This window comes from Phalaenopsis equestris, unplaced genomic scaffold, assembly GCF_001263595.1.
Source record: "Phalaenopsis equestris unplaced genomic scaffold, ASM126359v1 Scaffold001257, whole genome shotgun sequence".
NCBI lineage: Eukaryota > Viridiplantae > Streptophyta > Magnoliopsida > Asparagales > Orchidaceae > Phalaenopsis > Phalaenopsis equestris.
Genome location: NW_018165696.1, coordinates 139,323 through 155,705, shown reverse-complemented (window position 1 = coordinate 155,705; position 16,383 = coordinate 139,323). Strand labels below are relative to the sequence as shown.

General features: G+C 34.0%; 1 protein-coding gene across 1 annotated transcript; it reads left to right on the top strand.

The window, feature by feature from the left end:
* The first annotated feature begins 7,124 nt into the window (after nt 1-7,124).
* On the top strand, nt 7,125-16,383 carry LOC110033694 (2-methylene-furan-3-one reductase-like). Its single transcript, XM_020737746.1, has 4 exons — nt 7,125-7,430; nt 8,538-8,861; nt 9,382-9,541; nt 16,112-16,383. The coding sequence occupies exons 1-4, from the start codon at nt 7,230-7,232 to the stop codon at nt 16,375-16,377; spliced, it is 951 nt and encodes a 316-aa protein (XP_020593405.1). The 5' UTR covers nt 7,125-7,229; the 3' UTR covers nt 16,378-16,383.

Below are 16,383 nucleotides of genomic sequence, written 5' to 3'. Positions count from 1 at the left end.
TTTGCCAAACCACATAAATCTGTGTGTTCTGTTGTGTTACTGTTTTCTGGTGTGAATTTTCTCGTTATATTTTTTGCTTCTTCGATCGTTCTCCTGTTTGATTTATATATATATCTTATAGTTCACAACATCAAGAACTCACAAGAATTTAATGGTGGAAACTCACTTCTTGAGGCCCATTCCAAAGGAAGGAAAGAAAACCTAAGAGGAAAACTTTCTCTGATCAAAACTTTACATTTCTTACAGCTTCCAGTTGCCTGTGATGCCCTAAGATCGACTTCATGCATTAATTTATAGGCAAAGCTTGGCAAAGGCAAGAAAATTCTTATTATAAATGATTTATGGAATCTAGCGCAGGTGAATCGTAAACACAGAGCGGGTGCACAAAAAGTTGAACAAACGAGTAGGCGCGAGTGCACGGGATTCTGTGTGGGTGCTTTAGACTAGGCGCGGGGGCGCTGAACACGGCGCAGGCATGACAAAGTATAAGCTGACATGTCGTCTTGTAGGCGCCAGTGGTTTGAAATCCTTGTATTGTGTTTGTTTTTGTTTTATTTTGCTATAGATTCTCCGTTCACCCTATCTCTTGCACAATTAAGACAAAAATACATTTCTCAAGCATAATATTATACAAAAAGATGAAATTACATGGGAGAATGTGTTATCAAAATATCACATATTTTACTCTTATCACCCTTCCAATGTGTTGCGCCTCCAAAATATGCACCCTACCCTTTCCCTTGCTGGCATCTTCCAGAACCTCCACTATCACTTTTCACATTGCTACCAACACTTAAAATCGGATGCCCCTTGCTCTTGATGCTCCAGATCGATCATGTTCTTGTCGTCATCGCTCTAGACAACCCTCCTTCATTGACTCCCACTGTTTGCCTGCGGATCAAACCATCATAAATTACCACCTTTTTGTTTTTCGCTTGCTAACCACCTCACACATCAATCTACCATCCTCCAAACCCTTGTCGACCATCATCACTGTCCAATACAACTCTATTTGGTTTTGTGTTGTTATCTTTTACAATTTTTTATTTCCAGTGCTTTGGTTATACGTTTGTATTGGAATTCAACAAGAATATTTCTTTTACCATTGTTGTTTGGTTCACTCCAATATCACTTGGAAGACTTGTCATGAGATAGCCCTAAAAGAAAGCTAGCGGTGAACTTGGTCCTCATTAGAAACATCTCAGAAGAGCATGTGACAAACAATGTCTCCACTCATACCCCTTGAATGACATGTCTATGAGTTTGTCTAGATACAAAGCTGGTAGTGGACATGATTCTCACTAGAAAAATATCATGATAGCAAGTGATAGACAATGTCTCCACTCATACCCCTGGAAAACAAACTCATATGATAATCTCAATGATTTGCTTGTAGTGAACAAGATCGTCACTATGATGACCCCTTAAGTGCAAGTGACGTACATAAGTTTTTTTTTTTTTTTTTTGTCAATTTAAAAATAGTCATTTGTGCCAATGATCGAACAAATGTCTAGTACCCATAACAATCTCATAGTATCAATGAGAGGCTCTTTCAAAAGATCCCCCAAAAATATACGAAGATCATAAAGGAATGAGATTCAGTCAAGCCAATCGATTGTTTTAAGGTCGACCAACTACCACACTCAAAACCAACCAGTTTCTGAGAGTGAAGCCGATCAATATCCTGACAAAAAGCCGATCGGGTTCCTATAACGAAGGTCGAGCGACATCGATATGTACAGATGCCAAAATCAGTTATAAATACAAAACATTATATACAAAAGACAAAAATATTTTGTAACACTCCTATTAAAATAGATACAAACATGTAATTTTACATTTTATCCATCCATACAATTTATTAGGGGCTTTTGGCTGCCCTTCTTTCTTGTAATCGACAGTTACGAGATATAAAATGGGTCATAGAACTCAAGAATATCTAGTTTGCCCCTAGAGGGTAAGTCTATGCATGCTCTTTACTTCTTTCTCCCTCTCTCTAACTCACTCTCTTTTCTCTCTCTTCTTTTTCCTTCCGCTCCGATCCTTGGGCATGTCTCAGAGGACAAATCTAAATTCAACACAAATGATTTGTACTCTTTATGCAACTTAAGCTCCACAATAGTATTAGAATTGAACCATCTTACACCCATTGAATTTTTCTCATTAGATGCTTATTTTGGCTATAATAACTTAAAAGAGTTTAAGAATATTATTTGGCCTTTAAAATAACGCCATATATTCTTTAACTCCATTTTCAAGTGTATGTTTTAAGTTCATTTGGACTTGTCCATCTCATCAAATTATGAGCTTTAGTAAAATTTGTCCATACACGTTTATGACTTTTTTTAATTTGATTACATGGCAAGATTCAAGATTTGTATCTGATCAAGTGAATTTTTTAATAACATATCAAGTTTAATATTTATCTAAAAAATTGCTCAATGAAATTTTGAAGATTTGAAAAAAAATAAATAAACTATATATTACAGATTTTTAATAAATTTTATTTTTTCAAAGATAACTTGAAACTAAAATAAAAATATCACGCAAGAAAATGCTTCTCTTAATAACTACGCTTATACTACTACATGTTTAAAATCATAGATTTTGCGTGCAGCCCCATCCATCACTTGTAGGAGAAAATATTAGGTCATCCGGAGTCCAATAAAAAGACGTCACGTATAAAGTAAATTCATCGTAATATAATGTGATTGATTCATTTTACACGTGTCGCCCTCCTGTTAGACTCCGGATGACATTTAGATGCACACATCTAATGATTCCAAGCCGAGGCAGTTGAGGATTAGCACGGTCAAAGCTATCCTTCTGACAGATAAGAGAAGTGGGTAAACAAAAATAATTGTAGATTTCTATCGCAATCTTATCCACTCATTTAATAATTTGAAGAATTATATATATATATACTATTAAATTCCGATATATTTACATATCTAACACTTAAAATTTCACTTTTACATGTATATCAGTGTGGGCAACTTTTTAAGTTAAATGGTGATACATTTTATATGATATGAAAGATTCGGGTGGTAGAAATGTGAAAAATAATGTTTTGGTGTTAGAAATGTAAATACATAAGCTTTGGGTGGTATGTATGTAAATGCCAATTCATAATATTATACAGACAAAATAGGCAATTGTTATAAGTGGAGAGAAATTGATGTAATTTATGGCATTTTGATTATCGTTCATGATGTAATCTTCAAACCTGCCACGAGATAAGTCAAGTCATCCAATGCTCACAGATTGATTGGGTAAATCAATTTTTTTATGAAAGTGCAAATCATTGTTTAATTTTTGATTTACTTCTCATAAAATGATAATATATAAGCTCTAATTATAATATATATATATATATATATATATATATATATATATATATTCAAATAACTTCGATAAAAAATTTAAATACAAGTTTGTTAAAGAGCTTAATTAGATTTATTCAATGCTAAAACATTCGTAACCACATCAACGTACTTAATTTAATATGCATATATAAAACTATTTCAATCCAGGCTTAATCTGAAAAAGCTATTATGATTATCTGACATTAAAGTTTTTGTATCAAATTTACATCTCCACAATAATCAATCTTTAATTTAAAAATCACTATTGTGACACCTCTATGATATATAAAATATGATGAAAATAATATATTGCTTATGACTGTGGGAGACCCACTTATTCCTGGGTCGGGAAAATGATATTCATCGGTCGGTAATTGTGGTGGGCGTAGATGGATAACATGAGAGTTGTGATGATTTGATTCGGAGTAATTTGGAGGTAGATGTATAGTACCATGAACCAGATCACTCAGTGAGACAGACCAAGTGGTGTGAAGCATGGGCGATACACACAAATATACATATCGTCCAAGTAGTATATGAGACTAAGTATGTATACCGATCACTCGAGAAATGGGTAAACTTAAAATATAGAAGAGTTCTAACCTACTAGTTTTGAATATAGCCCGAAAGTTTGAATTCTGGTTATTTTAAAAGTGTCTAAGCATATTTTTTTTGCAAGAACAAAAATCCTAGTTTAAATGTGAGAGGTAAATCAAGGAAGTGAAAATATTTCCTGTGATTTGGATCCTAAAAGCCTAAAGTTAATAAAGTGACTATCAAGAATAATTTTCTCCCTTAGCCCCTCTCGATGGCAATAAGCAATTAGGACATTAAACCGTTTTAGTTGCCTAAATCAGATGAAATCCACAAGAATGAATAATTTCTTATAAGATAACACTAAGCAATATTCCTATTCTCCAAGTTACTGAGTTTTATCTTAGTTGTTCCATTAATGATTCTTATGAAACTCAAAGTTCACAATGGTTTTTAACAATTCAATTGGCCTATGTAAATGAAGATTTAAAAGTTAAAACACTACCAAAACAATTTCATAGAAGTTGCATACACAACAAATAAATCCTAGAGCTTATACTCACCAAATCAGAGAAAAAAAAGAGAATTAGTGACAATATATGATTTGGAACAATAGGAAATATATCATATTAATTATAACAAATAAAGTACAGAGTTTATAAACAAAAAAAAAAAGAAAAAGTTACAACCTTAAGTTGCCAATTCGTTCTCCACTCTTAATGATTTATTAACAATCACTAACTCTTCTAAACAATCCTTCATAATTATTTCTCGCAGATCCCCTTTTAATGTCTCTGATTCTCCTTACAAAAATTTGCTCTAACACTCACATAAAGATGAAAACTCAAGACACAACACTAGCACACAAGAGAGTGAGAGTCTGCCCCTTTCAAAAGAATTTTCTCCTTTTTTATCCCTAAGTGATGCCACACAGACATAAATCGCCTTAACTCCCGATGTCAGTTTGTCAGTGCCAGAGTTTCTCCTTGGAGCATCGGGGGCTTTCTTCATGCTATGTCGGTTTGTGGTTTGGTTCTTGTAGGTGGGGCATAGATGCCACCAGAAGTTGCGCTCCATTGGCTAATGGGGATGCCTAGGCGACCAATGTATGGTGCCAAGGTTACATGCTTAAGATAAGAAAGGTTTTTGGGGTGCTTCGATGGGCGCATAGGTGCCAATATACAAGCGCCAAGGGGCCATGCCCTATGTCCGTGGAGTTTGGAGTGGCTTGGGTGGCGCATTGAAACCCATAAGGTGCTGCTTTGGCACCTCTCTATCTGAACTTAGTCAACTGTAGTGGCACCTTGTGTCTTATGTAGCTTCCTTTGAGCTCATTCCAATATCTCTTTAATGCATCTTCAAGCTCTCATCAGTACTTATAACCCGCAATTACACTAAAAATACTTAAAAAAATATAAACATGAAAACAATAATATAGAAAAAGAACAAAAAAATGTAGAAAAATTATGACATATTTTACATGCATCAATTCTCCCAAACTTACGAATTACTTGCCAAGTAATTTCAAAATCCAAAACTAAAATTTTTAAAAGTATGGTGGTGGTTAGTGATTAAAGATTCGATACTTCCTAATAATATAGTGGATAAACAAAAGTCAAATTGGACTTATTTTTTCATCATATTTGAACTTTCATAGAACATCCTCATAAAATACTTATATAAGGATTATATATATATATGATTCTCATAAATTACTTATATGAATATTGATTAACATAAAATTAATATTTAATAATAAAATTCAGCTCTCTATTCAATTAAGTTATATTAATCTCTTTACTTTCTCTTTGAATATAAAGTTTCTAAGTTAATTTAGGAAAGTTATTGATCCTTCGAATTTTAGAAAAGAAATTGGCACCAGTTTCTAGTATGAGCTTTGCCTCCATCTTCTCCCTTAAGCTGCCTAAATTATTTCCCTTTTTCTTATGAACATTTTCTACAAATTTTGGCTCCTCAATTCATTTCTTTTTCATTTTAATTTCCCTTTTTATTTTCTTGTTCATTCATGGGGATTACTATATTTGGTTAAGCTTTCTTAATAATTTTGAAACTTAACATGCTCCTCAATTCCAATTTTCAATGCTGGCCAAACTTAACTAACAAATTAGTAGTTCAAGAGTTGTTAATCTCGTCGTGCATGTTAGCTAAACCTGATTTTTTGGGTCAAATCAAGGTTAAGCTCAATTTATCATCTAGTGACACAATTGAGTAATGCACACGCCTCTAAATTAAGGCGCACTTAACAAACAAAAGCACAAATAAGTACCACTGCCATCTTCATCCATCAGTCCACAATTTAGGGTATCTTGTAAATCCAACAATAATTTAGGTGCAAAATACGTAAATGCAAAAGAATTGGCTGCATGTAAATTTTCCAAATATTTTTTACAGTCTTGACTAAAATCTTGGATTTAAGAGAAAAGGGGAACCCTTGCCTGACTTGCAGCACGACGAATGCCGGAGAGCCTCGCCTTTTTCGAGGCCTCGACATGTGAAGATGCGAGGATTTCCCACTGGATAGAGGAAGCCGAAAGGGAAGAGCTTTTTGCTACAGACAGTGAGGAAATGTTAACGGTACATAACAAATGACATCAGACTACTGAAGGGCAACGAATCCCACACAGAGGGAGACAGGCGAAAGCAGTGTGAGATGGGAGGGGCCGAAATGAGGGATTTAAATGTTTCAGGCTTGAGATATAAGAGGAAAGAGTGACTAGCTTGTTACATTAAATGTTGTAGGGGTTGATCATAAAAAAACCCCTTAAAAAATTTGCCTAAAGGTAGGGTTTTCAAAATTCTTAAAAATTTTCGATACTCAAGTTTGAGAGAAAATATTGCTCTCATACAGCGGACGCAATACACTAACGGACAATAATTTTTTATTATCTTCCTCTCTTTCGGTAAATCGTGTTCGTTGTCCGGACATACGACATTCAGACTCCAAACACTATTTTTTCTTTGACATGAGAATGAGTGTCATGCTATATGCGCGTTTGGACTCCGGAAATAATATTTTTTTTAAGTTTGGAATGAGAATCTCAGCTAAGCCGTATTTTTGTAAGTTCAAAATTTTATTTGGCTGCAATAATTGCCATAAAAACTCTTTCGAGACCCTCCCTTTTCCTTTCAGAAGCCATAACTTGAAAACAAAAAAATAATAAGTGAAATTTTATTGAAAGAAAACTCAAAAAGTTTTCATTTTTTTTTACGGTCTACGCCGGATTTAAGTTCAGTGTTGTTTGATACTAACTCAAATCTTGCTGTCACCAAACAGCCCCGAGTTCTCTCCGTCTCTCACATCTCACTCCAATGTCTGAGATTCCTTTGAAGATGAAGGCATGGATATATGAAGAATACGGGGATGTCAAGGTCTTGAGGTTAGATGATGGGGTTTCTGTGCCGGAGATTAAAGATGACCAAGTGCTTCTAAAGGTTGTTGCTGCGGCACTAAACCCTGTGGATTTTAAGAGGAGGCTTGGGCGGTTTAAGAACACTGACTCTCCGTTACCTGTAAGTTCATAATACTGTAATCTCTTTATTGTTTAATTTTGTTGTTGTTGTTCAACTTTTGTTCATCTTTTTGACCGTTTTTTTTTTAAATTTTTGGAAGTCAGTCATACATGTTTCATGGTTGGGTCGGAGATGACTTGTTTTAGAAGAAAATTGTAAAAAAGTTTGAAACTTTACGACTTCTTTTGTTTCAGAATTTGACACAGGAATCGGCTTCTGATCTTTTTCCCCTATTTTTGAAACCTTTTGTTTTTTCTTTTTTTCTTTCGGCTGTTTGGCGAACTTTTCAGTTTTGGTGAATTTTGAGAAGGTTAAATCTGGAAATTGTTTGGCTTGACAATTGGATCAGATTTATTGTGAGATCGGCAAATCTTTAAATCAGTTAAGTATTGAATATTGAGATTTATATAATTTAGAATTAACCAATAGCTGGAGTGAAATGGGATTTATCAAAACTGTAGGAGAGGAAGTCCCCAAAAATTTATTTGGCTGAAGTTAAGTCAAATCTTGCTTATATCCAGCCTAATTTAGTACCAAATTGGCCCTTCAGGTTTTTTATATTTGTTTGGTGGATGGAAGGATTATGCCTTTAACTTCATCATGTATAATTTTGGCACAACATTTGAGTGTTGGGTGTGCTATGTGATTGTTTTTCTCCCCCTTAAATTTGGTTTCATCTTTTGTGCTAAATCTAGCACATTGAAACTGATGTGATATTGATTATATCCAGTTTACTTGTAGAAAAAAATGATTTAGTTTGTTTGTTTTTGAATTTTCCGCGAGGTTGAGTAAAACTGAAGGTCAGAGTGGTCTCCATTAATAAATGGTTATATTTCACATACAAAGTTTGAAAAAGGAGATAATAAATCTTATATTTTCTGAGTTTAGATTAATTTCAAAATGTATTTTTTTGTACTCTCCTGAAAATGCAATATCTTATATTTCAGTATCATTTTCTTGTGACAAGAGATGGCCAACTAACACAAGAGAGGGTTTTTTCAATAAAATTAAGTATTAGTGTTGATGTTTTTGCCAGTCAATTTTAATTAATTTATCAATCTCTTCTCTTTTACCAATTTTTTTTTCTTTCTTTGTCATCATTTCTAGACTGTCCCAGGATATGATGTGGCTGGCATAGTCGTGAAGGTGGGCAGCCAAGTGCAGAAGCTGAAGGAAGGAGATGAAGTTTATGGAGATATCAATGAGAATGGTTTGGACAATCCTAAGCAGTATGGATCACTTGCTGAATTCACTGCTGTTGAAGAGAAAGTGCTGGCTATAAAACCCAGTAATCTGGACTTTCAATCTGCTGCTGGAATACCTCTAGCCATTGAAACAGCACATGAAGGATTAGAGAGAGCAGGTTTCTCTGCTGGTAAATCTATTCTTGTATTAGGTGGTGGAGGTGGAGTTGGATCCTTTGTGATTCAGGTAATTTTATATAAATCATGAAACTAAAGTTGCACTATAAGCATCTTCGAGGAAAAATTATTGGGGCATTTACATAAATTCCACAGATTTCTTATATATTTACACCTAATCATTCATATTTACTTGCATGCCACTCAAATCTATAAAATCACATAAAAAATACCACATTTACGTAGTAAAATGGAAATTCACCTTTGCAAGCATAGGTTTATGACACCATAGTATAAATGTAAATATCAAACTTTAAGTAAAATTTAAGAAGTAAACAGTTCTCGGGCAAATTGGTTTTTAGCTGATTCATGCACTAGCATATGGGACTATGATAGCGAAAAGAAAAATTTCTTAAGGAATTTGATGGATTCGTCAAGGACTACCAGAACCTTAATATGCATTAATATTGGTGGGTAGTAGTTATTACTGAGCTTCTTTCCCTGTTACTCAATAAGTTTATGGAGAATGTTATTAATTGCTTGTGGTAAGTTTGTAAAGGTGTTATTTTGATATCTATTTTGTTTTATAGTTGGCAAAACATGTTTACGGTGCATCAAAAGTGGCTGCCACTTCAAGCACGGGTAAGTTGGAGCTATTGAAGAGTTTGGGGGCTGATTTAGCAATCGACTATACGAAGGAAAACTTAGAAGAACTGCCAGAAAAATTTGATGTAGTATATGATGCAATTGGTAAGATCCCTTTTGCTTCTCTATGTATTATTGTCTTTATTGCAACAATTTAGTGACTCCATGAATACTCTTCCATTCATATTTTTAATGCCTCTTTTAGCCAAAAATTTATTTTGGTATATGAATGATGTCAACACTATTACTAGAATTTTTTTTTTTAATTCCAAAAGAAAAGAAACTATGTTAATAGTAAACTATTAGTATTTAAAAGACATCGTCATTCTTGCTGAATGCTAGGTGATGGTTAAGTCAAAACTATTTATTTTGGATTAAATCCCATCATAGTCATTCAAGAACGTTTTCTACGTAGAGGTACCTTGAGGCTATTTGAAAAATAGTATTGATTGATATCTTTTTATTTTTAATAAAAAAAAACTTGCTAACATATCAATAATGGTTTTAAATAAAGCCATTTATTTTCTTGTCTTGCATGAAGTCAACTTATTGCCGACCCCACTGAGTGGGATAAAGGCTTGTTGTTATTGTTGTATGATGCCAATTTATTCCCCATCACATATTCAACATGATATTAGTTAATGCCATCGACTTGACAATTGAACTTTAAAATTAAATTAAAACTATCATTTTAAATTTTATAGAATTAAATGAAAAAATGACATTCAATAGGACACAATGGAGAAAAATGATTCATGTCGCCGACCCCACTTTGTGGGATAAGAACTTGTTTGTTGTCATTTTTGCTATTTAGTCTTTTAGTTTGTTACTTAAGTAAATTTATGCTATATACACACATTTTCATTCTTAGTTTAGAATCTAATACATTTGTATCTCAATTTCTATTTAATATTGTTTGATTGGTGAGAATTTCATTCATCAGACTCTGTAGGTTGGAAATGAATCATGCACTCATTCATTCAATGCTCAAAATTATTGAGCTGTGTAGATTAATTTTTAGGACTCCTAGAATTTTCTAGTCTACCGCTTTCCATTAGCCCTTATCAAGTTTGGTTGTTATCTATCATTCTCACATAACCTCTAAATATATGTTATATACCATTATTTATTTAACCTTTACAAGCCTGCTACGTATTGGTTCCATGGTGTTGACATACAAATTTAATGGTTGTACAACTTTTTCTATACTCTAAATTTTTTTTTTGAAGTTCTTTGCAACTCAATTCCCACACAATGCATTGTGGAAACCTTAGATATAAACTTACTTAACATGAGTTGTTAATGATAAAATATGCAGAAATTGTAAGTATGATGATTAGATAAACAATCTAGTGGACAAATGTTGGAGATAAATAGTACAAGATGTGAGGTTATAAAGTGAATGATCAATTCTAAACATAATTTGCATAATTTGGTATTCAAATATACTTATACACACTTGGTGTCAATTAAGTCAGTCTCATAAATGTTAAAAAAATGGTAAATATAGTGTTGAATATTTGTTTAAGCTAGTAGTACTTGGTTGAACTATAAACACGATTATAGAACATGAATTCAATACACCACACTAGTTTATATGATTAATTCTATAAAGCACCAAACAATAGCATCCACAGAATGAATATATAAGATGTTATAAAAAAATTATGTTCAATTCAATAATATACTTTTTACATGCAATGATTAAGATTACTCAAATTCTTTAGTACAGAAGTGATGTAGGGCCTATTTGGGGTTGCTATACAGGTGTGGAATGGTTCGCTCCGCACCGCTTATACGTTTGAAAAAAACTATTTTTTTGTCTGTTTTCTCAAGAAGTTGTTGTGGGAAAGTTGTATGTTACAATTTGACTTGACTAAGTGCGGTGGTTGCAAAAAGCTATGATTTGAATTTTTGTTAGTAAAAAAATCTATAATAGCCATTGCAGGTTCTTAAACAACAGTATTTTTTTATAGCAACTTGACAGTTGTTTTCTTAAATAGCTGCAACTACCCAAAACATATCCTTAATTAAGTTGATCACCACCTAAACATGAGAGTATAATTAATTAATAGAGTACATTTGCAGAAAAAGCAAGTTTATCTTTAGCGTGAAATGAATTTGTTTATTTGGTTCAGCCAACCCAATGGCCTACATCTTATGCCTAAGCACCCGTCATACTTAGGGATTTTTTGCACATATAAATATCTCTTATACAACTTGTGATTGGAGAATTCATCACACTCTTTTCTTTCAATAGGAAACATGCACTCATATTTTCACCCTTTAAGGGAATGCAATCCTCACTTGTCTGGACAAGGATACCACCTTGAAACCTAATCTTAGCAAACTTTTAAGGTATCACCTTTCAAATGATTTAATACTTTGACGGTGACTAAATATCATACAACTATTACTAAGCTTATATAATCTTGATACATTTGTAAAAGACATAGTGAACAACACTCCATGGTAAAAATAAAAGTTGAGAAAATTACATTACTCGAATTTGATCTCAAGAGATTTGAAGGGCGAGCACTTATTTTGTTTTATCTCTTTAAAGATTTTACCTTTGGCTCAATATCTTCTTGTTGATATGGGATCATGTAAGCATTTAATGGAGGTGAGGCTATTTATTTATTTATTTATTTTTATTGTACTTATGAATTTCTAACCTTGAAGTCATTATAATGTGTTTAGTATGTGTAGAGGACTTGTAACAATCTTTGGAGTCATTTTTGTAATGGCTAGAAGTATCCAAATTTGGAATTTATTACACACCCAACTATTGGAGCAAAGTAGCTTTATCTAATATTTTAGATTAATAGAGGTACTTCAAATTTAGTGGAGATCTGCTAAAGAGCTAGTTGAGGGTCACTAAAGTTAACCGAGGGCCACTAATAAATGGATTCAACGGTCAATTTTTCTACCTTATAAATGAATTTGTGCAGTATTTTGTGGTGATCGGTTAAATTAACAAATTTATGTTAACTTTTATAGAAGCTTGTTTACTAATGGTATAAATTGATTCTCCAAAACCCAAAATCAACAAGCAACAACAGCGAGATGGCAATAGATAGATGGAAAAACTAAAATGAAGACTGCTCTTATAAAAAAAACAAATGAAAAAAAAAAACAAGATTCAATGGTGCTTTACTTTTTCAGAGGTAGATCAGCTCTCCCACACCCTAGTCGTCGCTAGGAGCACCATAAGAAAAAGAAAAATACAACAACCAACAAAACATGCATAGAACCAACAAAACCAAGATTATTTCCCTTAATAGAATCTTCTCGCAACATTTCAATCTTTCATTTCCAACTTTCCTTCCAAATTCTGAATTTTCCTCTTTGAATATGTGATTATGCCCCTCATGGGCCCCACTTGTGCCCGACCTTCTTCTGCTACGTCAAATTCCGCTTGGTCTCTAACCTAGAGTTAGACTAAACCCGATCCGCCTTTCGGTCGAACTCATACCTAGGCTCGGACTCAGCTCAAATTGGACAAGGAGAAGGTGTCCCACATCCACGCGAAGCTTCTCAACCGATCCAATCGAGGTCTCACCTCTTGGTCTAAGGTATTATGTCGCTGGGGCGTTCGTGAGGCCAAACAACATCACTAAGAATTCATGATGTCCTTCATGTGTCATGAACGCTGTCTTGTCCACATCTGCTAGATTCATCCTGATCTGGTGGTATCATGACTTCAGATCAATTTTTGAGAAAATGACTGCCCCATAAAGCTCATCCAGTAACTCATCAATTACAAGAATATGAAACTTGTCTAACTCCGCTTCTACTCACAATCGGTTGTTCCCTGATCCACCCCCTCACCTTCATGGTGTGATTCGGGGTAAATCCTATCACCTAATTGAGGGACACCTCCGCCACATAGAAATGCATATGCTCCTTTTCCATCGTGTCATTTGATCCCTCACTCTCTGTATCCTCCTTCTGAACTAAAAGAATCTGAGGGGCACGCTCCTTGCAACGGTGGCTTGGGACATATTTCTCGTCACAATAATAACACAATTTTTTTGCTCTTTTATCTTGAACTTTCGCATTTTTGAGATGCTTGAAATTACCCCCGAGACATGTTCCTGTATTCTTCTCTTTCGGCTTCTTTTTCTGAAATGACAGTGTCTAGGTCATTGGTGTCGTGGTTGCCAAGTGCTCTTGTAGAATCCTCCAATGCTGTCGCCTTTGCCAGTCTTTTTCACTTATTTTTTATCCTTTATCATCTAGGAGAGCTCAATCATTTCTCTCAACCATCGTAGTCTCGAGGGGCGGATGACTACTCGAATGTCGAGCTTTAGTCCTTTCAACCAGTCCTACTGCAGAAATCCCCCTCAACCTCCCTAACAAGTGCTCGAATTTCTCCCGGTATTTCGTAATTGTTCCCTCCTGAACCATAGTTTAGAATTGCTTGTGTAGGTCTTTTTTCCGAATCGCTCGAAAACGATTCAACAAGGAATCCTTAAACTCCTCTCATGAGTGCATTGGATGTCTTGTGATCCCGACTGTTTATATGCAACAGTATAACAATAGCTCTGATTATATTTTTCACTTATATTTTCTTATTTTGCAACAAAACAAAAAACTTGATCATGAAGAAAAATAAAAATTTAACTTTTTAATTTATATATATTGGGATACTATGCAAATATACGTATCGTTATCAAGTAATATAGAACTTTTCTGATTAAGACCTGAATATCGAACCCACAGGAAAATGGTGCAATATGCACTTTTGAAAACATTCTATTTTTAAAAAGACAATTATTTAAACTATATATGTTTTTGCAGCAATGAAAGTTTAAATATATTTGATAGTTTTGATATTTTGATAAAACAGTAATAACTTAAAAAAATAACTTGAGTTTTTCTAGAAGAAAAACACTAAATATAAAAATATATTTTTCCCTATCATGAACCAGTAATAAATATAAGAATTCTGTCTAGGCAGGGAAGATACTAGCTCTTACTCTAGAGTTCCCTCAATTCCCTCCATCTGGGGGCTAACATTCCCATATCAGAACCTAAAATAATAAACCAAGTTGGGGGCTTTAACCCATCACTTTAAAGTCCTCTAACTCTACACCCTTCAATGAATATTTTCCTATTTATTTGCACTCAATCATATGAACTACATTCTCATTCATACAACCTCATGTGATTCTTTCCAATTATTGACTGACGCAATACCAGTTCGGTTCTTACATGTTTTCACAACAAATTTTAACATCTGGATTGACCAAATCAAGAAGTAAATGAAGTACATGAATTGAAGTAATCATAACTTCTTCCAACATTAAAGATTAATACTTTCCACAACTTCTATCTAACACTTTAGGTACTTATCATTTCAAGGAGAAAGATAAATAAAAATACTCAAAATCCATGGAGAAAACAAAACCACTCTTTAGTTTAAAAGTAGAAATTGTTGTTAAACCAACACAACAATAGGTCTCAATTAAAACCAAAAGTAGTTTAAAACAAAAGATAAAACTTATCTCAAATCCTCCACCAAACTCTTGAAGTTCCTTTGAATCTCTTCTCTTTTACAACACTCTCAATATAAAATTAAAACAATAAAGTAAATATTTAGTGTGATGCCTGAACATCTCTCCAAACTAACTCCTCAATTTCTTTAAGAACTTTCAAAACTAGAACTTTCAAAACAAAACTCTCTTTTCAAGCACACACATCTTCAAAGTTTCAATCTTCCTTCTTTTATAATTTTCCAATAGGTGTCTTGGTATCTCTTCAAAATATGTCTTGATTCGATTTATTTCCCCAAGAGATGTCTCCTTTCATAAGTATTTTCGTCCTTGGTGGTTGTAACCACCTATTTATGCCAAAATGTGCCTCAAATACCTCTTCAAAATTCACAAAACTGAATTTACTTATTAAATAACTATCTCTGGCGCTTAAGCGCGGGTCTCTGGCGCTTAGGCGCGGTACTCTGGCGCTTAGGCGTAGCCTTCTCTGTTTAACCGACACTTAAGCGCCGGATCTGGTGCTTAGGTGCCAAAACACTTTAGCACAATTTTCACCTATTTGCTCTAAATTTGATCTTTTTTTCACTCTTTTAAGCATTTTTCACATTTTTACTTGTACCTGAATGAAAGACACAAAAATATTTTCCATTAAAGCGCAATATCTCAAAAATAGGTATAAAAATGTGTCTAAAAATCAAGTTTTAAGCAAGTTAGAACCGAAGCTTGATTTAAAATTAATATACATATAGTATATTGCATAATGTTCTCATTTTTAATGAAAAATACACCTCAACACAGAGAAAAAAAAGGATTTTGATTACAAAACTTTCATATTCTTTATTTTATTCTGATTAATTCAAATTTATGTTTTTCCATTCTCATCTTTCTAGAGATAATACACATGTATCTCAACTTCTGTCAAATACTGCTTTATTCGGGAGGATTTCATTCACCGTACTCTGTAGATTGGGAGGAAATATTACATCAGGACTCCTAACGCAATTTGTGTTCGGAGTCTAATGGTGGGGGCGCCACGTGTCAAGTGGGCCCCGCCGCAATACATTGGCATTGATCAGTGATAAATCCAATGGAGCCCATTTGACACGTAGCACCCCATCATTTAGACTGATATAATGAAAGGCTTAGTAAATTCCTCTGTACAAATTTTCATACGCAGGGCTTGGAGACACGGGAGCCAAAGCAGTAAAAGAAGGCGGAACTGTGGTGGGAATCACTGGTCCTCTTTCACCTCCAGGTTTCTTTTTTATTCTCACTTCTGACGGAGCAGTTTTAGCCAAGCTGAATCCTTTTCTGGAGAGCGGAAAGATTAGGCCACTTAATGATCCAAAGGGTCCATTTCCATTCTCGAAGGTGGTTGATGCATTTTCTTATCTTGAGACTGGGAGAGCTACTGGTAAAGTTGTCATATATCCAATTCCATGAAGTTAG